General features: G+C 38.7%; 1 protein-coding gene across 2 annotated transcripts in view; it reads left to right on the top strand.

Annotated features, from left to right (window-relative positions):
• The first annotated feature begins 6,807 nt into the window (after nt 1-6,807).
• Nucleotides 6,808-26,814, top strand: part of ODF2L (outer dense fiber of sperm tails 2 like) — a 40,627-nt gene continuing 20,620 nt past the window's right edge. Inside the window, exons 1-9 of one of the 2 annotated variants that reach the window (XM_083357694.1) lie at nt 6,808-6,920; nt 10,401-10,565; nt 12,160-12,323; nt 15,600-15,726; nt 16,224-16,355; nt 17,726-17,788; nt 20,568-20,639; nt 23,208-23,324; nt 26,627-26,812. In XM_083357694.1, coding sequence (XP_083213820.1) covers nt 6,906-6,920; nt 10,401-10,565; nt 12,160-12,323; nt 15,600-15,726; nt 16,224-16,355; nt 17,726-17,788; nt 20,568-20,639; nt 23,208-23,324; nt 26,627-26,812 — 1,041 coding nt within the window. In that variant the 5' untranslated portion in view covers nt 6,808-6,905. Of the gene's footprint in view, nt 6,921-10,400; nt 10,566-12,159; nt 12,324-15,599; nt 15,727-16,223; nt 16,356-17,725; nt 17,789-20,567; nt 20,640-23,207; nt 23,325-26,626; nt 26,813-26,814 lie in introns of those variants that run through there. The other variant, XM_083357695.1, reaches the window with a different exon arrangement.

The following is a 26,814-nucleotide window of genomic DNA, read 5'->3' as shown; positions in this document are numbered from 1 at the left end:
GGAGAGAATTGAAAATGCTAGAATGAGCAGGATTGAAGTGAACTGAAGTCATGGCCCATGAAGACAGAAGGGAACAGTCAGCCACAGGAAACATGGCAAAAACAATTCGAATGAGCGCATTTTGAGAAGGTGTTGTAAGGTTTTACACTTAGCCTCACAACTGCCCCAGCGTTACTCAGGAATTTAAAAGACCCAAAGAAACTTCTAAGCAGACGTTTCAACAAGCAAACAACTTTTATTTTGATCAAAATAGAGTTGGGTGGCCACATCTCTCTTTGTGGTTGGTAGAGAGATGAAGGCAACAACCAGGAAAGATGTCTTCCACCTTTTATACCTTTCCAGAAGAAAGAGATCTGGTCTTGGTACTAGGAACCAAAAGGTACAGAAAAATAATTCCTAGATGATGACTCATACACAGCAACCAAGGCTCCATCAGTAACTCATTTCCCCCTTCCCATTACTACGCTCTTTTCATGTTAAGCAATCCCCTGTACCTAAAGCATGAAACATTTGCTTTTATATAACTAATTTCCCAATATAAAGCACCTACAAAACTGCTTGCAGATAAAAAAAGATATATATAATGATGACAAAGTATCACTATTAATATCAATATTACTAATATCAAGCTTAAGCATAATAAAATCCCTTTAGTATAATAGGAGAATAGGTTTAGTCAATTGCTTAGGTTGTCCCACCTTTATTAGCTGGCATTCATGCCTGCAGCAGGACTACAGATAGTCCTCAACTTACGACCGCAATTGAGCCCAAAATTTAGGTTGATAAGTGAGAAATTTGTTAAGTGTGGTTTGCCCCATTTTGCAACTTTTCTTACCACATATGTTAAATGAATCACTGCAGTTGTTAAATTAGTAACACGGTTAAGTGAATCTTGTTTCCCCATTGACTTTGCTTGTCAAAAAGTTGCAGAAGGTGATCACATGACCCCAGGACACTGCAACCATCATAAGTGTGAGTCAGTTGTCAAGCATCCAAATAACGTGACTGTGGGGATGCTGCAATGGTCATAAGTGTGAAAAAAGAGTCATAAGTCACTTTTTTCAGCGCCGTAGTAACTTTGAACGGTCACTACAACAACTGTTGTAAGTTGAAGACTAACTGTAGAACTCACAGTTCCACAGTTTCTAGACCAGCACCTTAACCACTACACCAGACTGGCTCTCTAGGATATGAGTTCTTATTATACCAAAGTGCTTCTTATTTGTTTGTATGTTTATTTATTTATTTAAATATTTTTATTTATTTAAAATAAATCTATATAGATGTCCATCTACCATAAGAACTCTGGGTGTTGAATTGAATGACTATAAGTTGCTCACAACAATTCTCACTCAAAGACTGAAAATGCTGTAATTTTATAAGAACAATGCAAGGATGGGGAAGGCATGTGGAGGGGCAGCATAGAGTGTGTGAGGTACACAAGAAATGTACATGTTGTAATTTTGCATATCTGTTAAAGGAATAGGCTTATTTATTTATTTATTTATTTATTTATTTATTTATTTATTTATTAAATTTTTATACCGCCCTTCTCCCAAAGGACTCAGGGCAGTGAACAGGGCATATATTCCATAAATACAAGGAGGACTCAAATAGACAATTGGGCATTTTATTTGAAAGTAACCTTCCACCCAGCATCTTTTTTTTTTGGAGTTCAAAATGCTTTTTTTGCATGCAGAAATAAAAAATTGTTTTCTTTGTAGCTGTTCATTGATTTCATAAATGCAGCACAGTATAGTTTTTTTATACATAACATAAAGGTAAAAAACAATATATGCAGTGTTATCTTCATTTTAGATGTCAAAAGGGTTTTGCATCTCCCAGTGTTTTCTTTTCAGTGGGAAATGGGTCCAGGTGACTCTTTGAGTGTTTTAGGTTGCCTACCCCTGGCCTAGATGAAGGAAATGTTTTAGATAATTAACTGTGTCTGAATTTAGGGAAATTATAATGTATAAAAAAGAAAAGAATTGTTTTGAATAAGAGTTTAAGGATTAGATGACTAGGTACATTAAATGGAATATTTAAAGATTAAATATATTTTTAATCATAGTTAAGAAGAATAAGAAATTTTGGGAATGAATATATATTAGCTTAGGAGGAGTCTACATTTTAAGTACTATTTTACTTTTTATGTTTCTTTACTCTTGCTCTCTTTTCCTTTTCTTTACTGTTTTTACCTATTCTTTAAGAAATGTAAAAGTGTTGAGATGGTTTATATGGGAAAAATGGATTTAAATCTTTAAATCCACCTTTAACGATGGGGGGGTGAGGTGTTACCCCCCATTGATAGGGCTCGCAACTTGGGCGTCCTCCTTGACTCCCAGCTCAATTTTGAAGACCAAATAGGAGCCGTGACCAGGGGGGGTTTTGCCCAGGTTCGCCTGGTGCGCCAGTTGCGACCCTACCTGGACCAAGATGCCCTATGCACAGTCACTCATGCACTCGTGACCTCCCGTTTAGACTACTGCAACGCTCTCTACATGGGGCTGCCCTTGAGGACCACTTGGAGGCTTCAGCTGGTGCAGAATGCGGCCGCGTGAGTTGTGATGGGGGTTTCCCGATACTCCCATGTAACACCTCTACTCTGCGAGCTGCATTGGCTCCCGGTTGCCCTCCGGGTGAGATTTAAGGTGCTGGTGATGACCTATAAAGCCCTAAATGGCTTGGGTCCGGGATATCTGAGGGAACACCTGCTGCCAGCATCAAGCTCCCTTCGTCCAGTACGCTCCCACAGGGAGGGTCTGCTCAGGGTGCAGCCAGTAAAAGATTGCCGGCAGATAACACCCAGGGGGAGAGCCTTCTCAGTGGGTGCACCTGCCCTCTGGAACCAGCTGCCCGTGGAGCTCAGGACTGCCCCCGACCTCCGTTCATTCCGCCGGGACCTGAAGACCTGGCTCTTCAAGCTCTCTGGCCCAGGCTGAGAATTTTAATTTTAATTTTAATTTTAATTGGGGTTTTTACTTTTTTTTTCAGGGATTGATGTAATTTTTTAAATTGTTTTTAACTTTTGTATTTCTTGTTTTAAATACCCTGTAAACCGCCCTGAGTCCTTCGGGAAAGGGCGGTATATAAATCTAATTAATTAATTAATTAATTAATTGAATGAATGAATGAATGAATGAATGAATGAATGAATGTAATTGACTGTTGAGAAAATATTAACCAGCAAGAATACTTTGAACTTTATGGGAGAAACAAATCTAAATAAGGACTGTAGCAGGATATAAGATGAGGCAACCAGAATGATTAGATAGAAAAGAAATATTATATTGATGTGATCATTATTTCTAGGAATATTGGGAAAAATCATATATGTAACTGTTATTTATCAAAATAATAACTGTATTATTTCAAGGTTTGCAAATAAGACATTTTGGGAAAAAGGGGAAATCAACTAAATGTACTATGTGAATTATGGATTATAGAAACCAATTGTTAATGATTTTTCTTTACAAATGTAAACCCAGCAAACACACTGTTTACCAACTATTAAGCGTTTTATGTTTTAAAAAATCAATAAAATATATGGGGGGAAAAGAAAGTTTAAGAAATGGGATTCAGAAGATCTGAAGCTAGCATATGTTGTGTAGCAAAATTTAGGTGATTTTTGCATTCGAATGGAGGTATCCTTAATAGTGCATTTGAGGAGACTAGTTGTTGCTAAATATGTGCTAAAGTTGCTTTCCTTTCTCTTAAAGCAAAAACAAAACACAACAAGAAGGTAAACAAATTTGTGATGACAGCCAATGTGGTGTAGTGGTCTGAGGCACCAAGCTAGAAAGCAGAAGAATATGAGTTCAAATATTACCTTAGTCATGAAAGCTGTCTGGATGACTTTAGGCAAGCCATTTTCTCTCAACCATAGGAAAAAGACACCTTTTTGCTTCGTTAGGCAACAACAATCTGCTATACTGTTGCCTAATCAGCTGTGCTGCCTCCAAGACAAATTTCATGTCAGCCTCTGTCAGTGATGCGCAAATTTAACTCTTGCCGCTGTTGTGACATGCAAAGTCAAGTATAAGCTTTGTTTATTAGTCTTTTTTGGCATTATACCTAATAAAAAAAGTTCAGGTTTAAAATCAACATGTTCTCCTAATATCTTTTCTAGCCAAGTATGTATCTTTTCCCAATAATTCTTTATTTTATCACATGTCCACCAAACATGATAATACGTGCCTGACTTGTGTTTACATTTACAACATCTGACATATTTTAAAATATTTTTTGCTAACCTTGCTGGTGGTATGTGCCATCTATAAAACATTTTATATAAGTTTTCTTTATAGGAAGTTGACATTGTCAATTTATAGTTTCTTTCCCATAAACTTTGCCATTTTTCTAATTCTATATATCCAAAGTTTTTCACCCATCTTATTCTTTTGCTTTCCATTTCCAAAGTTAATAAAAAAATTATGCATTTTCTTAATTAACTTCTCATCCGAAGTTAACAATGTCTTATCAAATACAGTTTGTTCCTTATAAAATTCATACATTTTAACATCTTTATCGTATCTAGTTTGCATTTGTAAATGTGTCCATCAAGATAGGCAGCATAACTGGACTTTTCCAAGCCGGGAAGCCCGCTCAGTCTCAGCTGGGGAATCTGTTTGGGCAGGAAAAAGAGCAGGTGACCTGAAGGGTGCAGTTTTATAGATTGCAAAAATGGAGCGGATCGTCTCTGATTTATTAAAGGTAGGCAGTAAGGGGCTTCCTCATCACCTCCTGCCCTTTCCCCAGAGAAGCGGCGTTTGGAAAGTTCCCTGGCAACTGGCCAAGTCCTGCACTTGACGGGTAAGTTATGTGCATCTCACGCGTTGATGTTTCAGTGCCCCTTCCACCAAAAAAAGCTCCTTGCGTGGCTTATGGGTACAAAAGGTGTTGTATATTACCTATTTAACTTATATGCAGAGCACATCATGAGAAAGGCAGGGCTAGATGAATCAAAAGTTGGGATTAAAATTGCCGGAAGAAATATCAACAACCTAAGATATGCAGATGATACCACTCTAAAGGCAGAAAGTGAAGAAGAACTAAAGAGCCTCGTGTTACATGTGAAGAAGGAAAGTGCAAAACTTGGGTTGAAACTTAACATTAAGAAAACCAAGATCATGGCATCTGGCCCTCTCAATTCCTGGCAAATAGATGGGGAAGAAATGGAGGTAGTGACAGATTTTATTTTCCTGGGCTCCAAGATCACTGCAGATGGGAACTGTAGCCAAGAAATTAAAAGACGCTTGCTCCTAGGGAGGAAAGCCATGGCAAATCTAGACAGCACACTAAAAAGCAGAGACATCACCCTGTCAACAAAAGTGCGTATAGTCAAGGCTATGGTCTTCCCAGTTGCAATGTATGGCTGTGAAAGCTGGACCATAAGAAAGGCTGAGCACCAAAGAATTGAGGCCTTTGAACTATGGTGCTGTGAAGACTCCTGCGAGAGAAGACTTCCTGACTGCTCTTTAGAAGGCCAGGTCCTGAAGTTGAAAGTCAAATACTTCGGCCACCTAATGAGAAGGAAGGACTCACTGGAGAAGAGCCTAATGCTTGGAAAGATTGAGGGCAAGAGAAGAAAGGGACGACAGAGAATGAGGTGGCTGGATGGAGTCACTGAAGCAGTAGGCGTGAGCTTAAATGGACTCCAGCAGATGGTAGAGGATAGCAAGGCCTGGAGGAACATTGTCCATAGGGTCGCGATGGGTCGGACACGACTTCGCAGCTAACAACAACAAATATTATCAGGACCACATGGAAGTAACAGACAGGATTCACAGCAACAGTCTTTATTGCAGGTAGGCAGGAACAAAGGGACAATGGAGCCTCTGGAGCCCCCTAAAATACCTAGCCAGGTATATTCCCAAAACCAATCCCCACATCTGGAATTCCCGCCGAATGCTGGCCAGCCAATCCGAGTCTTGACTGGCGCCACCTGTTGGTCCTAGTGGCTTGCTGTGATTGACAGTCCCCAGCATACACAACAAAAGGCTTACACAGGTACAAAAAGCAGCAGATCGCGGCGTTGTATTATGTACAGCTGTTAATTCCCCCCCCCCGCGCTTAATTTGGCACTAAACTCCGGTCCGCACAGGATTTGGTGCGTCCGGATTCGCTTTTTTCACAGCTGCAATCCTGGTATTTATTTAGCTGCATTGAACTTAACCGGGTTTATTTCTGAATAAATGTGCGTACATAAATAAAAGCGTTTATGATGATTTTTTTAAAAAAAAGAAACCCCAGGGTGGTACTGTATATTAGCCGAAGAGCCCGTTCTTAGATCTTTAGTAGAATTAGCTGCGCTTTATAGCTAAACTTCGCACCCTTTCTCTCGTTCTCTTAATGCAATGTTCCTGCACAGCCCTGCGTCGCCAAAGCCTCATTTAAAAGCGTAAAGCTGATTCGCTTTGGGTTTTGCTTCATTCTGGATTTTGCTGGCGGAGCGATAGAGCCGTAGGTGTTTTCCGCTGGGATAGAAAATTGAGCCCCGTTTCGGACTGACCTCGAGTCTCGAACCGGGGAAAATAGCAGCGGTTTCGGAGGGAGCCACTGAGCATGCTCTGTTCAATATTAGGCTTGGCTGCTTGTTTCAACAAGGATAATTCTTGATTTTTTCAAAATCAAAATATTGTTGTTTCCTTCCCACCCACCCCCCACTCCCCGTATACATTTTCCCGAAAGAAAAGTGGTACGTTTTTAAGGATGGGCAGAGAAACACAGAGCCCATCGCTTAAGAGAGCGCCAAGTAAGGGCAAGGCAAGGCGTCAGTTGCCCCTCCTGAGCATGCCCGGAGTTGAGCCGAGCATGCTCGGCGATTCCCGAAAGGCCCTCCTAGGGTTGTTGCCAGGGTGAAAAGGAAGCGGAGCTCGGTTTTCCCGCCCGAGACCGCGGCGGCAATGGGAAGCAATGGGGTAATGTCGCTAACCGGGTACGGGAGAAGGCTGGGTCAGGGCCAAAGGTGGAGATTCGTGGCTCTGCGGTATCTTGGGGTTGATTTTTTTTGGTTTTTAAAACCCCCCGCAATTATATTCTCCGCCTAGCTGCCCCCCCCGCTCCTCCACGAAACAGCTTGCACTTTTCTATACGATGGTTACATGAGTGGTCGGAATTGACGGCGGTGAAGGAACAAGGCTAATTTGCAGTCTGAAAAGCAGAATGCCTCTGAGCATGTCTAGAGCGCCTTTCCTTTGCCTCGGTGCGGCATCCCGCACGCCTCTTTCCACGAACTGACATCTCCTTGTGTCTTATTGCTTGTTGGTATAAGGCAGGGGTCTTCAAACTTGGCTCTTTTATGACTCGTGGACTTCAACTCCCAGAATTCCTCAGCCAGCGATGCTGGCTGAGGAATTCTGGGAGTTGAAGTCCACGAGTCATAAAAGGGCCAAGTTTGAAGACCCCTGGTATAAGGCATGTTAATATGGGATTCAAGGAAAGCACTTTTTAGCTGATTTCAGTTTTTGGGTAGGAATATTTGTTTGCTTATAACCCTGGTAGAAAGAAGCCTGTGAGGACTGTGATATGGAAAGTTGTGGTTTTTTTTTTGTAGTAGTAGTAGCAAGTGCTGTTTGAACTGGGGTCCACCAATATGTAAACTGGGAGTAGAAAGGCTTAGACTTGCAATAGATGAAAAGAATGGCTGAGCGTGTATAGTGTATACTTCCCTCACTACAGGTATTAATTTCAGTCTTCATTGAGAGGTCAGAAACAGAAAATGCAGCTTCCAAATTACTTGGATTTTTAGATATGTTCTTGAGCTTATGGCACGTTGATGAGAAGAATTGCAATGTAAAAATAATAGTTCTGAGCCCTGTGAATAATTACCAGTTAACAAAGGGATATTAATTAGGGGTGGAAGATGTGTGGTGCACTTGTTAAGATCCCTATCATACTTCAGGATCAATTTCCATACTCAATACTGGAAGTGAAAAGAGTATTCTGTGAATTGCCATAGAATTCTAATATAAGGGACATGCTTATAGCATAGGATCCAGAAACATATTTCTCTTCCTGAAAGAAGGGTGTTGGATTAGGACAGGCCCAAGATACTTTGCAGCTAAAGTTAAAGGAGAAGATGATGCCATCTTCAATTCAGTACCCAGGTATTGAATCTTAAGTCAGCAGCATCTTGAATAACAACATAGCATCTTCTACTATATGCGGAGGCAATGGGGTAATTCAAACGGTGCTGACATTTTTCACCTAACATCCCATTACAGGTAATCCTTGATTTACTACCATTCAAAATTAAAATGACAGTTTAAAAAGTGACTTACAGCCAGTCCTCGCACTTAAGACCATTGCAGCATCCCCACAGTCTTATGATCAAAATTCAGGCATTTGGCAACCGGCATGTGTTTATGACAATCGCAGTACCTGGGTTGCGATCACCATTTGTGACCTACCCAAACCTTCCGATCAGCAAAGTCAATGGGAGAAGCCAAGATTGGCTCAGTGATTACTAACTGCACTTAACAGCTGCAGTGATTTGCTTATCATATTGCAAGCCGCCCAAACTTGCCATATCAGTGAGATGGGAGGGGCATAAAAATTTAATAAATAATAAATGATGACAAAAAAGATGGTAAAATAGAACATTAGTTACTTAACAGCTGCTTTGCTTAGCTATGCAATTTCTGGGCCTAACTGGTCATAAGTCAAGGATTACCTGTATCTGAGATGCCAATCCCATGTCGTTTTCACGTACTGCTACTTTACAACCCTTTGGACCCTAAGTTCTTGTTCATCATCTAAATTTTAAGAATATGTAATTGCATCTAGTAGGAAAGAAAGTTCTTTGGTGTGAGACAGTTCTTATAGTTCTGTGGAATCTACACTTTGTACCCTGCGATTAAAGCATGCCATATGAAAAGTGAAAGGAAAAATACTATCTGCTAAGACAGAGATCCCCGACCTTTTGGCCACCAGGAACTGGTTCCGTGGAGTTTTTTTTCCATGGGACTGGAGGGTGTGTGGTTTTGTGTGCTGCCTGCATCTCGCAGATGGGACTTTGCTTGTTTGTGTGGCCCGATTGCTGGCATGCTGCGGCCCGGTAGGGGTTGGGGACCCGTGTGCTAAGAAGTTCCCCTCTCTAGGGTTATGTGTATATGAATACTTTTATTTGTCTTTTTTTTACTTTCCCTTATTTGTAATTTATTCTTTAATTTTATTTGTAAGATATCCTTAGATATAATCATGATGTTTGTTTATGTTTGTAAGCCACTGAGAATTTTTTTTAATTGTGGGATATAAATCTGATTAATAAATAAATATAAATAAATAATTTGTACAGTAATTCTATACCTGATAATTTAAAGTAGGATAACCCTGCCTTTTAATATCACTCTCCATTTATTTTTCTGCTTTTTTGTTTTATATTAATGAATCATCTAGTGCACTTGGTGATGAACCTAAGGCCTACAGTTTCAAATATAATCTGGGGAAAAATGTAAACTAAAGAGTGCTGCTGATTGAGCAGTGGAATGGGATTGTGCAAATCCTGAAATAGCTTTATTAGACAGTACACTAATTGAAATTATAGCACTTGGCTAGAACAGCAACACAATCATTAGCCTTAGAGTAAGAAAACTAAAGGGGGTTGTTTTTCTCTTCTTAAAACTGAATCAGCGTAGAATATTTATTTGTTAAATTTATTTGCCACTTATGTCTGGGGCTACTCTAGGTGGCTTACAGTAATAGAAAGAAATCTGAAAAGGCATGTAAACAGAATAGAACAATAAAGTAAATAATGACAAAGGAATATAATGAGAATAAATTAACTGCAAGTATCAATTTTAGCATTCATGTGTAATTCACGATTAGACAAAGAGTTCTTTTTAATTAAGATTGAAATAGATATCTATACTTATTTGTTAGAAAGATAATGAAGTGTGTCTGTCCAACTTGAATAGCCAGGAGAGCAATCTATTTACAATGTGTAAAGGAAACTCTTCTCCTAGTACTTATGCAGTAAGCTATTGAAAAATACAGTTTTCCATTTCATGTATTCTCTACAAGTGTAATATTTATAAACTCAAAAATAATATAAACTCAATGTATTTTTTTCAAATATGGTACAGTGCAACAGGTTGCTATTTCTCACTTAAGTAATTTTACAAGACTTTTACTTTGAACAGTTGATTTTCATGCTATATCACAGCCATCTTGTGAAATGGCCTTTATTTTAGAAGCATTCTACTATCTGGCTAGATCTCTGGATCTTGTCCACAGTTCCTGAAAATGGGATTGTGCATCTAACTTTGATGCATTTTTCAGAGTGTCTGATTTAATAGGATTTTATTTAAAACTACATTTTGACTGTTATGTGTTATTATATATTGCTAAGCTAGCAAGCATATTTATCTAGAAACATTATCTTATGTGATTTATTTTAGGAAATGAACCATATGTCCTATCTTACTTCTGGGGAAGCAGAAAAAATTTGCTGTGTTATTCAGTCACGTGATTCAAACTTTGTAAAAGATCATCTTGGAACAGAATCACCCAGCCAACTTGGAAACTATTTATTAAATAAATCAATAGACAGATCAGATACACATGTAAGTAATGTTATTGCAGTGTTAACTTGAAAACTGACTATCTGGCTGTTACAAATAGTATTGTTTTATATTTATAGAACTGAATGCATGTGCAGCAACAAATCAAGTGGTTTTACTATATTTAAGAGGTCCTGGAGAAGACTGTTGTGTGACCATATAGATACTCTATCCTGCCTCATTGTCTTCATTTTTCACAGATCTGTCCGTGTACACTTTAAAAAAAGATAAAAAATATTGCCAGGAGTCTGTGAAATAAACAAAAAGGAACCTGTTTAATCAGATCCTGGGACAATTCAGGAAGAAGTCAGCATGACTGTCTAGGACAGGGCTTTTCAACCAGTGGTACGGGTACCACCTGTGGTACATTGGCACTTGGCAGCTGGTACATGACCATCCTAGAAAAGTAGCGGGGGAGGGAAATGAGCTGAACCGGTGGCAGTACCGCACAAGGAGGACTACCTGTATTTCATCACTTTTTTCCTTTTTGGGGTGGTGTCATCATGTTTTTGACACCTTGCTAGGTGACAGGTGGTACTCTGATGTTGCCATATCCTAAAAGTGGTACAATGGGTGAAAACGTTGAAAAGCCCTGGTCTAGGAAGCTTGAAAATTAAGATGCGTTCTTTCTAGAAATGGAAAATGCATCATAAGAAAAGAGGGGGGGGAAGGGAAAAGAAAATGATAATGTGATAATAAAGAACAGCAAAACTGTAAGCTAGTTTTAGGACAATATGGCAAAAAAAATCTAAAAAGATATGAAGATTTTTTTTATTTTTTTAAAATGTGTTTGAAGCAATAAACTAGCCAGTGCCATTAGATTACGTAGAAAGAGGATCAAAGAGGATATGGCAATGGTAGAAAAACTGAATTTACCGTCAAAGATAAGGACAGACATGTGTAATGTAATCTGTGGACGACATCAAGGGACAAGGGAAAAAAAAGCCACCTACAGGATGATCAGACGAGAGGGAGGAGCCCGCAGTCACTTAATGATTAGAGAAAGTAGCATAGAAAGAATCTGATAGCTAAAAATGATGGCAAGGAGGCTTGTACCTTCAGACTTGTAAAATTTTGTTAATATAGCCTTATAATAAAGTAGATTTAGGTCATCTAGTTGTGTTTCCTATCTGGCTTACCCGAAAGGGCTGACATCCATCTTCCAAGTCTGAAGATTTATTTATTTATTTATTTTATTAAAATCCAGGTAAGATATAGAAGATACATGCTTCCTTCCTTTTATCCTGTCAGTACAGATATTATACAAAAATGTAGCAGTTTTCTTCTGTTGCTGTCTTGAATCTTGATATAATTGTTTATAGCTCTAGCAATTTTACAACAAGCCAACTATTACGACTTGAGATAAATTTTCAGTAAATCTACATGGCTTTAGTGATATGCTGGTCTTGGTTAAATACTCTCATTAAATATTGGTCTTGGTTAAACATCATTACTTTAATAATAATGTAAGGAGGAAGAGAGGGAAATATTAGCATCTCAGAATCTCACAATTTTGATGTAAAGTTTGCTTTAGGAAATTGGGTGTGGGGGGTTGGTGGAAAAAATAAAGAGTGAAGCAAAATCAATATTTTGTAAGCCCCCAGAAAGTGAAGAGGTCGAATCGGTGAAGGAGAACTGGGTCTCATACAACGGATTTATGAATAAACATCGGAGCAGGATGACAGAACTATTGCCGTCCCTTAAAGGGAAACTCCAGGATGGCACCTTGGAAGACAGCTTGAGCGCAAGTGAGCCAAAATGGTATGCTTTGAGTTGGGTGGGAAAAAAGAGGGGTTTTAGAGCACATCCTATAACTCAGATATTTTGCTTCAGAATGTATTTGGTTTTTATCTTTATTATTACATCTGTCTTGCCAAGAATGTAGATTGTGGAAAGCTGGATTAAAAGTTCAAGCCAACACTTTAGAAAATCTTGCAGGTAATTTTTTTTCCTCCAGAATTATCTTGAAAGCAATAAAGTGTACATATATTTATAATATATGTGACCTCCCGTTTAGACTACTGCAACACTCTCTACATGGGGCTGCCCTTGAGGACCACTCGGAGGCTTCAGCTGGTGCAGAATGCAGCCGCACGAGTTGTGATGGGGGTTTCCCGATATTCCCATGTAACACCTCTACTCCGCGAGCTGCATTGGCTTCCGGTTGCCCTCTGGGTGAGATTCAAGGTGCTGGTGATGACCTATAAAGCCCTAAATGGCTTGGGTCCAGGATATCTGAGGGAACACCTGCTGCCAGCATCAAGCTCCCTTCGTCCAGTGCGCTCCCACAGGGAGGGTCTTCTCAGGGGGCCGCCGGTAAAAGATTGCCGGTGGGTAACACCCAGGGGGAGGGCCTTCTCAGTGGGTGCGCCTGCCCTCTGGAGCCAGCTGCCCATGGAGCTGAGGACTGCCCCCGACCTCCATTAATTCCGCCGGGACCTGAAGACCTGGCTCTTCGAGCTCTCTGGCCCAGGCTGAGAATTTTAATTTTAATTTTAATTGGGGGCTTTTACCTTTTCAGGGACTGTTGTAATTTTTTAAATCATTTTTAACTTTTGTATTTCTTGTTTTAATTACCCTGTAAACCGCCCTGAGTCCTTCGGGAAAGGGCGGTATACAAATCTAATTAAATAATTAAATAAATAAATAATGACATAAAAAATATCTTTGGATTTTAAAACAAACTAGTTGAACACTCCTAGATCTTAAAACTCATTTTGACACTTTCTCTTAAATATTAAAAGAAATATTGGAAAGATTACCACTTAGCTCATCATATTTGTGAGAGAAGAGCTTGAAGATTCAGTATCTACTGGCAGTATAATATATGGCTGGTTAATTACTGTATAGGTGTACAGATACAGGATTTCCTTTTTTATACCACTGCAATGTATTTTAAAATCATATTGATCCATGGGGAAAAATACATAAATGTGCAAATCTCAGTGTCATTTATTATTAGCAAACAATCTAGTATGAGACTGGCTTGAAATGTACACAGAAAGCTGAAATAAATGACAATTTAGGATATTTTTCTTTTTTCTTTTGTTTTTCCCATTCCTTATTTGAACCGAGTTCTACAGAGCTTGAAAATGTGTTGTTTCCTAAATAGTAGATTACCATCTACAGATTTAGACACACACCCCCCACACCCAACTGAGCTAATACTTGATATATAATCAAGATACAAAGCTTGAGTTTTCCTACCTAGGCTGACCGAATGATTTGAAGATGACTTTCTTAAAAAGAACATTATATCCAGAATAACTTTGGAAACATAATTTATTAAGATTAAATTCATTCAATTTATATAGCCATCCATCTTACATTTATGGCTTCCAATTAAAATACAATATCAAAAAGCCAAAAGATAAAATACCTGTACAAGCTGGACAAAACATTACATGAAAACATTACATCATTGTTCCAACATTAAGTCACTAGAAGAACACAATTGATTCAAGAGCAGTGCAATCATTTTACGGGCTCCACACCACTATCTGATTCCCAGGCCAGATTCCCAGCCATGTCTTCAGGCCCTTTCTGCAGGCTATCGGGGCTGGGCTCATCTTGACTTGGGTGGTGGGAATGGGAATGATGTTCCATAAGGCAGGTACAGCATCACCAAAGGCCCTCTTCCTGTGTCCTGTCAGATGATGTTATATAGTGGACAGAATCTGCAACATGCCCCTTCTGGTGGACCTGTTGGGATATATAGAAGGGACTTGGAAGAGGCGGTCCTTCAAATAACCTCAAAATAACTATTATTGTAAAACATTAAAAGCCAGCTTGGCATGGTAGTTAAGATGCCACGCTAGAAGTTAGGAGCTTGTGAGTTTTAGTTTTAGGCATGAAAGCAATCATTTCTTTTTTCAGTCCAACTCGCCTCACCGGGTGGTGGTGGTTGTAAAAATAGGAAATAGGAGGAAGAAATATTAAGTATGTTTGTCACCTTGAGTTATTTATAAAAAGAATAAAGGCAGGCTATAAATAACCAAATGCTTTTATTTCAGAAAGTAGAGGCAGCCTAAAAGGGCTGCTCTACGTAACATATACCACATCGTCCTATGTGACATCTCGAAAAATAACAAAATGAAAGTTGCATGCATGATATTAAAAGCTCACATCCCTGTGTTAGAGCATTGGTGATGCTATCTAATCTGATAATGAAAAGTCTTCAAGAAGAACATTAATTCAGAGAGAATCAAGAATCCCAAAAATTTCTTCCTACTTTTTAGGTATCCATCTAGGTTGGAAGATTTGTAAAAGAGTGCATAGTGGAATTATTTAATTAAAATATTTGGTTAAAATGCTGGGGATAAACCGGTATCTTTATTTTTAAATGAATTATGTACAGGTCCAAAGGATTAAGTAATCTTGAATGGATTTAAGCATCACAGTATGATTCACTTTTGGCTTTGTGTTCTGTATGAATCCAGTCACGGTGCTTATAAACAGTAGTGCTTATGTATTCATGCAGTCAAGAAGGGGTGTCTGGAGAAGAATAAAGTTATGCTCCCCAACCATTCCCTGGCTTGCTTCTTTTGAAAGTTTGTCGGTCTTTATTCTGTGTGTGCTTTTAGCTCTTCCTCAATGCTTTACTCCTGTTTCACCATTTAATATTTATTTATTTATTTATTTATTATTTATTAATTTAATTTGTATACCGCCCTTCTCCCGAAGGACTCAGGGCGGTGAACAGGGCAATACATAAAAACAAGATACAAAAATTAAAAATTATTAAAAAGTAATTAAACAATGCCCATAATAAATTAATACAGATTAAAAATTGAAATCCATTTATAAAATCCCACCCCGTCCCATCAGGCCAGGCCAGCTTGTTTAAAGAGATGGGTTTTAAGATCGCGCCGGAAGGAGCGGAGATCGGGCGCAGTTTTTTAATATGCTGCAGTTTATTCAATAAACCATGGTTGAGCATGGATGTTTTTAATTAGTATAAATAAAGGGTTGGGTGAACAGGTTTTGTGTATTTTGTAGTACAGAATACATTTCTGTTTGCATTGTTTTTATGTTTAGGTCTTGGGAAGATGCCATGAAAGATAAAGTTGCTTTTCAGAAAATGCTTCATGAAGCAGAGCTGGCAGTTGACTCTGCAGAAAACTTTTTGCCATCATTTAAAGAAAGTCTTGTTAGAATTACAAAAGTAAGTTCAGTTAGTTATCCATAAATTCTGCTAAATCAGGTGAACTACAGATCATAAGAATTATGAGCAGAATTGTAATCGTGGAAATGGGCTTTCTTCCCTTTGTCTGCTATCCTCTGACTAAATTTAGAAAGGCAAGAGCTTTCAATGTTCAGTTCAGCACAAAGAGACTGCAAAAAAAAATGAAGCTTGGGTTGGGTTTAAAAAATATTTGGGTAAGTTTATGATTCATTTCTGATAAGTCAATACAAATATTGAACATTATTAACATTGCTTCGGATCAGCAGTCCATATCTGATTTGAAGATTGATTTTGCTAAAGTTTTTGTTTTTTTAATACTCCAAGGGTCATATTCGTTATAGCAAGCTGTTCCTGTATTTGGACGATATTACCTGTATTTCAAGATGGTTTGTTTTAAAATAATAATGTTAACAGTAAAGCTGACATTAAAAAACTAGAGTTTTTGGAGATCTATTTAACCATATATATTTTTTTAGGCTTGTTGTATTTCTGCTTCAGACGAAATAACAATTTCTATGCAAGAGGACTTACTGGCAAAGGAGCTAGAAGCTATCCAAAAGATAAAGGAATTGTTAAGCTGGCTACTAGGGTCAAGCAAGGAAAAAGAAGTAAGAAGGATGTAAATTATTGTGACCAAGTATAGCATGAATTAAAAGGGAATTAAATATTTGTAACTCATTTGATTTAGGATTTCAAAGGGAGGTTGTGCATTCATATCTGTCTTATTACTTACCGGAGCAACGAGTCACATGCTTTCAGGTTTAGTACTCTGTCCCTAAATTTCTGTTGCTTTGCATATGTGAAGAAGCCACTCGATGACAGAGTAACTTAAAGGTAAAGGTTCCCCTGCACATGCGTGCTAATTGTTTCCAACTCTAGGGGGCGGTGCTCATCTCCGTTTCAAAGCCGAAGAGCCAGCGCTTGTCTGAGGACGTCTCCGTGGTCATGTGGCCAGCATGACTAGACGCCAAAGGCGCACGGAACGCTGTTACCTTCCCACCGTAGCGTTCCCTATTTTTCTACTTGCATTTTTACTTGCTTTCGAACTGCTAGGTTGGCAGAAGCTGGGACGAGTAACAGGCGCTCACTGTTATGCGGCACTCAGGATTCGACCCGCCAGATTGCCGATCTTCTGATCGACAAGGTCAGCGTCCCAACTGACTGAGCCACCGCGTCCCCAGAGTAACTTAGGAATGGCTGATTAGATCCATTTGCAAATAAAAATTCCATCCCGGCAGATCTGTCAAATGGCTCTCCCAGATGATCAAGAACATTAAACTGAAGTATTTGCTTTCTTGAAATAAATCTATTTAGGTTATGCCATTCACCGAAGGAAAAAAAAGTGCCTGGATGTCCCTCTTCTAGCAAAACAGCTGTTTGTAGACAAAATGGGTAGTTTATTGCGTCATGCATTAGATTTTTGCTTTTAAATATTGAGTACTTTTCCAATCCCTTAAGGTAAAAAACAAAAACAAATTCAGAGTTCATAAATACATTACCGTTTATTGCCTGAATAAACAAAAATGAATGCAGAAGTTATTAACAGAAGATAGATTTTTGGTAGTTGTCCCAAAGGTGCTTTTTCAAAAGGCAACTGGACTTTGTTTTTCCTTGACCTGAATAACTGAGAATCGCCATAGACATTTTTGGTAGTTCTGTAGCTGTATTTAGCATTTGGTAATGAGAGTAAGTTTTGCTTTGTTCTTAACTCTAAATTATGTGTAAATATAGCACATATTTGTACTGTATATTTACTAGGAATGGGTGTGATCAGTCACTTTCCAGATGTAGCAAAACTGCAACATCCAGCGTTCTTTTATCATTGGCTAGGCTGGGAATTGTAACATTCAGAGCATCTTCCTTATTCTTTTAGGAGGATGGGGAGATTTGATACTGCAGGAACCATGGTCAAGCTAGTATGCTGTATGTGTTTTCAAATGACAGTGAAGCAATCTGATTCAATTTCTCTTGTTTTTAGATTATCACTAAAGAGACAAAAGATTTGGATCAGACTTTATCAGAAAGTGCAATGGATGTTGAAGTAAGTTCTTTTTTCTTGCTCTCATCAAGAGTAACATCTCCATTTCTTGAAGATATACTCAGCCCCTGCTAAGAGCAGAAGAAAGGATAGCAACTTCATGCTTTGATTGCTACTTCTGATAGTATATTTTCCAACTAACTTAATTTTATTAAAAGACATCAGCTTTTGTCAGCTTTGGCTCAGTTTACCAGATGCAAAGCTCATGTTTTGGCTAGTTGGAAAAGGCACTACCAAACTCTTGGGGTTTTTTTGCCACCACAGACTTAACGCTGTTCTCCTTCTACGATTTCTTCGTTACATATAATTGTACAAAGTTACTTAGAAAAAGTACATGAACAGAACACAAAGAATTTGAAACAAAATGTACAGTCTGAAGCAGGGATGTTTTTAGAAAAACCTTGTGCAGCCAGGTTATCTTAGGGACTGCCTACCTAATTAGACACCAGCAGAATAAGGAAATGGCTGCAGGCAGGTTGGAATATTAGCCTGAAGCGGGATGCGTAGTCCACGCCCCAAGGCTATATGCATTTCTTTAAAAACTTTGTCAGACTTGTTGCTAAATAAGCATTTTCCAAGTAATACAAGGAAAAAAAATAGATGGAATACATGAAGAATCATACTATTTGTTTTCAATAGCTTTAAAGGTCCTATGCAACAACTCCAGATCTTGGGACATGTACCACATGTATGCCCACTCAGCTCTTTTGCCAGATCCCCATGCTGGTTGGGGAATTCTGGGAATTGAAGTCCACAAGTCTTAAAATGGCCACGTTTGAGGACCCTTATGCTAGATCAAGTAGCTGAAGTGACCAGACAATAAAAGCTGCTTCTCATATTTGAAGTTTGGATTGGCTCACAAAGATTGTTGTGTTTGGAAGAATCAAGCCATGAAAGTGTCTTCATTTTTTTAATTAGCTGGAAAAAATATATTTAAGAAAGATCTTATTTTCTATTATATTTCTTTGACCTTGGGAAAGCTTTTTGACTTTCATAGCAACAGCTATGCTGTCTCTTAAGTGAACAATATCTTTAGTTGTACTAACTGTACCAATAACAAAAAATAGCATATGTAAAGATTCATCATTCTGTAAGTAAAGTAGACATCTGGTAGTAGACATCTGGTTGTATATCAGCTTTAAGATGTTTTGGATCACAGAATCCCAAGGCCTTAGTAAGAAATACAGCATAAATAAATATGGAATAAATCATATATCTAATGGGTGTTAATAGCTTAAACCTAAATTGGTTTTGGAAAAATAACTGTCATCGCATGTAGGAAAAATGTTGGATGGGGAACCAGTTAAATTATTAGATTATGTTTTAAACAAAAATATCCATGCGTGCCAGATAACAGAAGAGGCAAGTTGGCAGCTGCAGCTGTATCTTTGAAGTGCCACCCCTTCTTGGGTATATGCATGAAAATAGGTCTTCAGCTGCATTATAGTGGCCACCACCTTTTGTTCTTTTGACTGACGTTGATAGAGTTTCCTTGACATCTGTTATCTTTTCAATAATGTGTGTGTACGTGTGCTCGCAGGCATGCGCACATATTTTTGAGTCACTTTTGAGTCCTGATAACTGCCTGCACAAATGCCTGCAGGTTTTTTAGAAGTGGTTTGCCATTGCCTCCTTCCTAGGGCTGAGAAGGAGTGGTTGGCTCAAGGTCACTTAGCTGACTTCATCCCTAATGGTCTCCTGATTTCTAATCTGGTGCCTAAACCACTACACTAAACTGGCTCATTTTAGTACTTGGGAGGGGAGAGGCGAAATCAAGCTTGCTTGCGTAATATTTATATTGACCGTTTGCTATACGAATGAGCTGTGGACATTATACTTAATGTATTTTCCGGCGTATAAGACGACTTTTTAACCCATGAAAATCTTCTCAAAAGTTTGGGGGTCTTATACGCCCAGTCGTCTTATACGCCAGGAAAAAAAAACATAAATCAATCGAGTGTCCCCATTCTTCCAAAGCAACTTCAAGCCTCCTTAGTCCATTCCCCCCTCCAACGTGACTCTAAGCCTCTAAGCCCCTTCCCCTCCCCCTTGCAAACACCAGACCCCGGGAGCGGCAGGAAGCCCCCTCACCCTCACCCAAGCGGTATCTGAGCATAAGCAGAGCGCGCCCTGCTACCCGCTATCTCTCCCGGCAGTCTGGACAGCGGTACTTGGCAGCCTGGCGCCCCTCTCGCCCACAGACCACGCAGCGGCCCTCGCCAGCTGGCCTCGGCATGGCCGCCCCAAGCCCGGCTCTCCAGCGCATCTTCCGGGCCCGCCTGGCTGACCACCTCCTGGGCGGGGCTTGGCTCCAGACACGCGGCTGCTCCGTCTGCAAATCCGCTCTCAAAGCCGGATTGCGCTCAGCTGTGCAGGTTGCTGAAAGGCGGGGACTCGGAGTTCCCGCGGTGGTTGCGGCTTCTGGTGTGCCGTTTGCAGAGTCTGGCCTGGAAGAGCGCGTCTTGTGAACGCAGCTCTTGCGTTTATTCCAAAGGGTGGGTGGAAGGAAAAGGCCCTTTGGGCTTCAAAAGGGAGGCTTTGCACCATCTGCATCAGACGGGGCTGAATCAGGCTTGTGTCAGACACTTGGCAACTGGCATGTAAGTATTTTCCGGCGTATAAGACGAAAAATCTTGAAAATCTTCCCAAAAGTTGGGGGTCGTCTTATACGCCGAGTCGTCTTATACGCCGGAAAATACGGTATTAGTAAGGATAGAGTTCATCTAAAAAGAACAATCTCATAAACGTTTCCTGATACTGTCTTTCTTCCTTATGTCTGAAGAGCCTCAGAAATGAAGTGATTCAAAAAGAGAAGCATATTTTAGAGCTTTCAGCTCAGCTTCAGCAAGAAAAAGTAAGTGAGCATTTTTCTTCAAGGCATCCTTTTTTTTAAAAAAAAAAAAACTTTTGTATTCATAACAAGATGTGCCTGGCTATAAGGTGGTATGATAATCCCATTGCTTTTGGAATCTTTGGGCTTCAGGATGTATTTGCCTGTTTTAAATTTCAATCCCATATCTGGAAATAAAGTAAACTGAACTGAATATTTGAATAAATATACTGCCATAGTTTTGTTATCTGTCCGTTATTTAAAATTTATTGAGTAAGAATTTATGCTGATTTAATAATTCTTTTAAACAATTGACGTAATTTTTTTTCTTGTATTCTACATGTTTACTCATTTCTTCTGATGTTTTTATTACCGTTTCAAACAGCCTTTTATTTCTTTGCTCTTGCATTTATTTTCATATATGATTACTAGCTGCTTTGAGAATTCATTTGGAAGCAAAAATGGAGTAAATTCATAAAATGTTTTTTTTATTTATTTAGCAACAGTTTCTGGAATTTTCCACATTATGTTATGTCTAGCGCTTCTGTCCATTTCAGAAAGTGCACATTAGTTGTGAAGTGGTTGATTGACTACGTCAAAGAAGTAAAAATTCCTCTTCAGTCGAGCAAAAGTTTACCATGCATTTTCAAGCCATCTTTATCATAAACGCTACAATTGATAACAGATATGACTCCTGTGTTGCAAATAAAAAGCTTGAAACAAGGAAGGTTTCTTTCCTTCTTAATTATTATTTTTCTTTTCCTGAACTCCATACTTTTCCCTGTGCATTTTTTCCCTTCTGAAAGAAAAACCTCCACCAATGATGCACCAATGGAAGATGAAACCTTTCAACCAAAAGTGACTGAAAAAAGTATAAAGCCATTTATTGCTGGGAAAAGTAGGGCATTCAGAGAAAATAAAATAGTAATTTAGAAATGGTTTCACCCTGTTTCTAGATATGGTGGTAACATAGTAAAGTTCAACAAGACTAGAAAATCACCACAGAAACACATTTTGAAACTCATAATCCTGTTTCATCCTGAGATATTGTATTATATTTCATTAACCCACCAATTCATTCATACTGATTTGGCATTGTGTGTGTTGATGGCGACAAGGGATTTCTATGTTTTTTGTTGAAAAAGATCTTCCATGCCCTCTATGGAAGAGCAACTTACTAAATTGTCTGGAATAACTTTATGTTAGGTTTAGGGTGCTTACCGCGAGGAGGTTGAGGTTTTGGTGAACTGGTGTAAGGAAAACAGTCTAGTTTTAAATACTGGAAAAACCAAAGAGATCATTGTCGATTTCAGAAAAGGCAGGCACAGCCACACTCTTCTGTGCATTAATGATTCACCTGTGGAGATGGTTACCAGCATCAAATTCCTGGGTGTGCAGTTAACAAGTAGGCTGGCTTGGTCAGTGAACAGTGAGACACTGGTGAAGCGGGCACAGCAACGCCTGCATTTTCTACGTCGCATGAGAAAAGCACATCTTCCTTCCCCTGTCCTTACCACTACAGAGGGACGATCGAGAGCATCCTGTCATACAGCATCACAGTCTGGTTTGGAAGCATCACTGCTTCAGACAGGAAGGCGGTGCAGAGAGTGGTGAGGATGGCTGAAAATACCATTGGCAGTTCCCTCCCTTCCATCCAGGACATAGCACATAAGCATTGCTTGAGTAGGGTCCGCAAGATTGGGACACTACACATCCTCTTCATGACCTGTTTTCCTTGTTACCTTCTGGGAGGAAGCTCTGTGGCATCTGAAGCAGAACATCCAGATTCAGTCACAGTTTTGTTCCATACAGTATTAACCTTGTGAACTCTAAAGCTTCCTCCTTTCGTTACGTACTCAAGATAGACAGTGATTAATATTTATATGTTACCTATATGTAAGGGTGTAAGTCTATACATATGTTGTGTATGGTATGTTTTAAATAGTGTATAGTATGTTTCAATTCTATTAGGAAAACGTTTATAGACTACAATTTTATACATAAAATTTGGAGTTTGACATATATATTGATTTGTTATATTGTATAATAATCTACATATAATTCATAGGATTCTTTTAAGGCATTGATTATCATCTATAATCTCTCTCCCTTTTTAATAACTCCCTTTCTGTTAATCAAATACTTTAAGGTTTAATAGAGACATGCTTGAATGGATAAGAAGTCTCACAATATAGAATATTAGTGATGTGTTACAATATATTAATCATATATTTTAATTTGTTATATATTTGCCTATATTTGGTTGTAATCTGCATTATCTATTTCTACATTTTTAAAAACTTATAATTTTTTGTCTTTTAAAAAAATACATAGTCTGTAAATTTAAACATTTCTAGTTTCAAATAGTTGAAGCACTTGCTTTGTTGTTCAGAGTTCTGCATACAGTATAAACATTTAAAATGGATTAGTACAAGGATTAGGAGCACATATACAGTGAATTAAAATTTCAGCATATTTCGTAATGATCATGTCAGATGCGGCTATTAGTAATTCAGTACTTTTTTAAAAAAAATTTTTTTTACTTTTATATAGCTTTTTGAAATTTATTTGGGCTTTTCTTTTATATTTTAGGCTAATGTACAAAAAACATACCGGCATTCTGAAGTAATACAAGCAGTACAAACTCATCTACATTCTCAGGTAGATAAAAAAGAGGAAGAAAATAATCGACTAAGAGCAACATTTCAGGTTAGCTTTTTTTTATAATTTTTGGTTCTTCAATAAACAGGTGAACATCTTTGAGTTGAGAAAGTAGTTATAGTTATTAAAAACTGTAGTTAGGTAAACATTTATCCAAAATAAAGATGAATGGGCTGCTCTTTTTTAAAAAAAGCTTGCCTATTTAGACAGGCACATACAAATCTTCCAATATCTGCTAATAGATCTGTTTAATTCAATCGAAGATTTGAAAAGGCATGTTTGTCTTGGAGACAGAAAATTGATAAATGTCATAGTTTCTGAAGGCCAGTAATCAAGTTCAGATTCCAAACCAGGGATTTAAATGAATTTTCTGAAGAAAAAAAGAAGTTAGGATCCATCTGCCGACTCAATGGAAGAAATTCTGAAAATTTTATTTCTTTGTGATCTCTGACATATTTCATTTAAAAATTACATTTAAATTTGTATTTTTTTTTCTTTGTATTTACATTTAGGCATTTTTTTAGAAAAATAGAAAATAACCACATTGTTTATTTTTAATTTACATTGTAAAAGATTGTATTCTTAAATGTAACCATAATTGACAGATGTTGTAAATAATGTGAACATTCTAGCCATAAAGTTGTTTTATGACTAGCTTGGGTTTTTTTGTTGAAATTACAGAGCTGTAGTGGGGACACCTAGTGGTAGCAAGAAGAAGAACAATGATATAGATGGTTTCTTACTGACTTTATTTGTCAGTAAACTGGGCAAATGGAAAACCATTTATGCCCAACTAACTGCTTGTATTTTAACATATGAATCATTCACAATTTCCTTCCATGTATTTCCAGGCAGGTGCAAAACAAGACTTTTTCTTTTTTTGGGGGGGAAGGTTATCATACGTTACAGGTGAACTGCATTTGACTTGGCAGGCTTCAACTTAAACAGATCTGCTCTAACCTGCCTGGGTGGCTACAGAAATGAAAATGTAGGATTGGAAAGTTTATACTGGAATAGTAGCTTAAAATATTTCTCCAAGCAACCTCTTTAGACTGTCTGATCCACTGAAAGTAACATTTTTGCACTCCTCCGCTTGATTTGTTGCTTGATGCTGTTGCATAAAATGATTATACTTGTATGTTGTCTTTTAAAAGACAATGTTGTTGTCCTCTGCACATTTATTTTTATTTATTTTTATTTTATTTTATTACATTTATATACCGCCCTTTCCCGAAGGACTCAGGGCGATTTACAGGGTGATTAAAAAACAGAGATACAAAAGTTAAAAACAGATTAAAAAAATTATATTCATCCCTGCATAAGTAAAAACCCAGTTAAAATTAAGATTAAAACTAAAATTAAAATTCTCAGCCTGGGCCAGAGAGCTCGAAGAGCCAGGTCTTCAGGTCCCGGCGGAATGAACGGAGGTCGGGGGCAGTCCTCAGCTCCACTGGCAGCTGGTTCCAAAGGGCAGGCGCACCCACTGAGAAGGCCCTATCCCTGGGTGTCATCCGCTGGCAATCTCTTACCGGTGGCACCCTGAGAAGACCCTCCCTGTGGGAGCACACTGGACGAAGGGAGCTTGATGCCGGCAGCAGGTGTTCCCTCAAATATCCCGGACCCAAGCCATGTAGGGCTTTATAGGTCATCACCAGCACCTTGAATCTCACCCGGAGGGCAACCGGAAGCAGCTCGCGGAGTAGAGGTGTTACATGGGAGTATCGGGAGACCCCCATCACATAGAAACACGACTTTAATTGAATTATACCATGACTACTGGTCACCTGGTGGATTCTATACTTGATAAAGGTGTAAAAAGCCTTCTAGACTAGGTAGGGTTTTTAAAATCTGAACGAAGCTGTGGTGTTCCAGTTAGGCCAGGGTTCAGCAGAAATGAAATTTGCAGCCTCCTCTCCTCTGCTGTGATCTTACTAATGCCTTCTCTTTCTTCTATCCCCTGCTTTCGTTCCGTTGCCACCACAACTATACCAGTGTGGCATATTACACTGGACCTACTCACATTTTTCAAACTTTCTCCTTCTTCCCTTGCCCAGTTTCATTTCACAATTTGGATCACATATTTATTTATTTATTTATTTATTTATTGATGGGATTTATATCCCGCCCTATCTCCCGAAGGACTCAGGGCGGCTAACAACAAAACATATAATAAGTACAGAAATCAAGATAAAAATAAAATTGAGAACATCTGTGCAATAAATTAAAATTAGAGAATTTAAAAAATAAATTAAAAATACTAAATATAAATTAATTAAAATGCCTGTCAGTCCAGGTCAGCCTGGTGGAACAGGAGTGTTTTGAGGCCGCGGAGAAAGGATTGGAGGTTTTGGGCCATCCGAAGCTCAGGGGGGAGCTGATTCCATAGGGTTGGCGCTCCCACAGAGAAGGCCCTCCCCCTGGGGGTCGCCAGCCGACATTGTCTAGCTGACGGTACCCTGAGGAGGCCTTCTCTGTGTGAGCGTACTGGACGATGGGAGTTTGTTCCCGGCAGCAGATGGTCCTGCAAGTATCCCGGACCTAAGCCATGTAGGGCTTTAAAGGTAAGTACCAGCACCTTAAATCTCACCCGGAGGGCAACTGGTAGCCAATGCAGCTCACGCAGTGCTTCAAACAGTTTTCAGTACTTTTTTGTGCTGTCTTTATGTTCCACAAAGAACGTAAACCAAACTCATTTGAGCTGATCAGCACGACTCCCTCTCTATTACTGGATACAAAAAACCCTATTTTCCTTGTTTATAGGGTTATCGATAAATTAAAGATTAGGATAATAGTTCTATATAGCAGTACTTGGAAGTAATCCCCTTTGAATGCAAAAAAAAAAGACTTTATTTCTGAGTAGACGTGGATGGGTTTTACACTGTTAATAAATTGCATGACTTTTGATTGTGTACAAGACAAATAATATTCTTCCAGAGAGCAGAAGCAGAATATTTCCTCCCTTTCTCAGGCTTGCTGTTTATCCTTGAATATAGAGTTGACAATGTATGCATGAGTCAGGTAGCCTCCATTAGTGTTCAGATTTTCGGCACTTATTATGTCAGCTAGATATTCAAAATACTTTTATCACATATTGTACATTTTCAATAGCCTTGATCCAGTAATGGAACTTACTCACATTTAGTCACTCTCTCAGCCGAACTCATCTCACAGGGTTCTTGCGGGGGGGGGGGGAATAGAAGGAAGGAGTGTTAAATATGCTCATCGTCTTGAGTTATTTATAAAGATAATAAAGGGAGCATATTTAGAAAATTCAATCAATTCCTTCATCTAGCCAAAATTCACATTACTTTCTGCTGTACTCAGAATGTATTTAAAAAATTATGTTGCAGACAGTGGAGAAGAGCATTGCTGAATGGAAGAGACAAGCTGGTGAATATAAGCAGCAAATTTTGGCTGAAAAGAAAAGAAAAGTGGAAAGGAGAAACGCCCTGAAAAGAGCAGCTGTTGTTCAGAAACAAAGAGCTGAAAACATGAAAGTGGCTGTCAAAAACTTGATTTCCGAAATTAAGGAGAAGGT

Source organism: Vipera ursinii (genome assembly GCF_947247035.1).
Source record: "Vipera ursinii genome assembly, chromosome: 3".
NCBI classification, from domain to species: Eukaryota; Metazoa; Chordata; class Lepidosauria; order Squamata; family Viperidae; genus Vipera; species Vipera ursinii.
The sequence above is the reverse complement of the archived record's forward strand: the minus strand, read 5'-3'. Positions and strand labels throughout refer to the sequence as shown.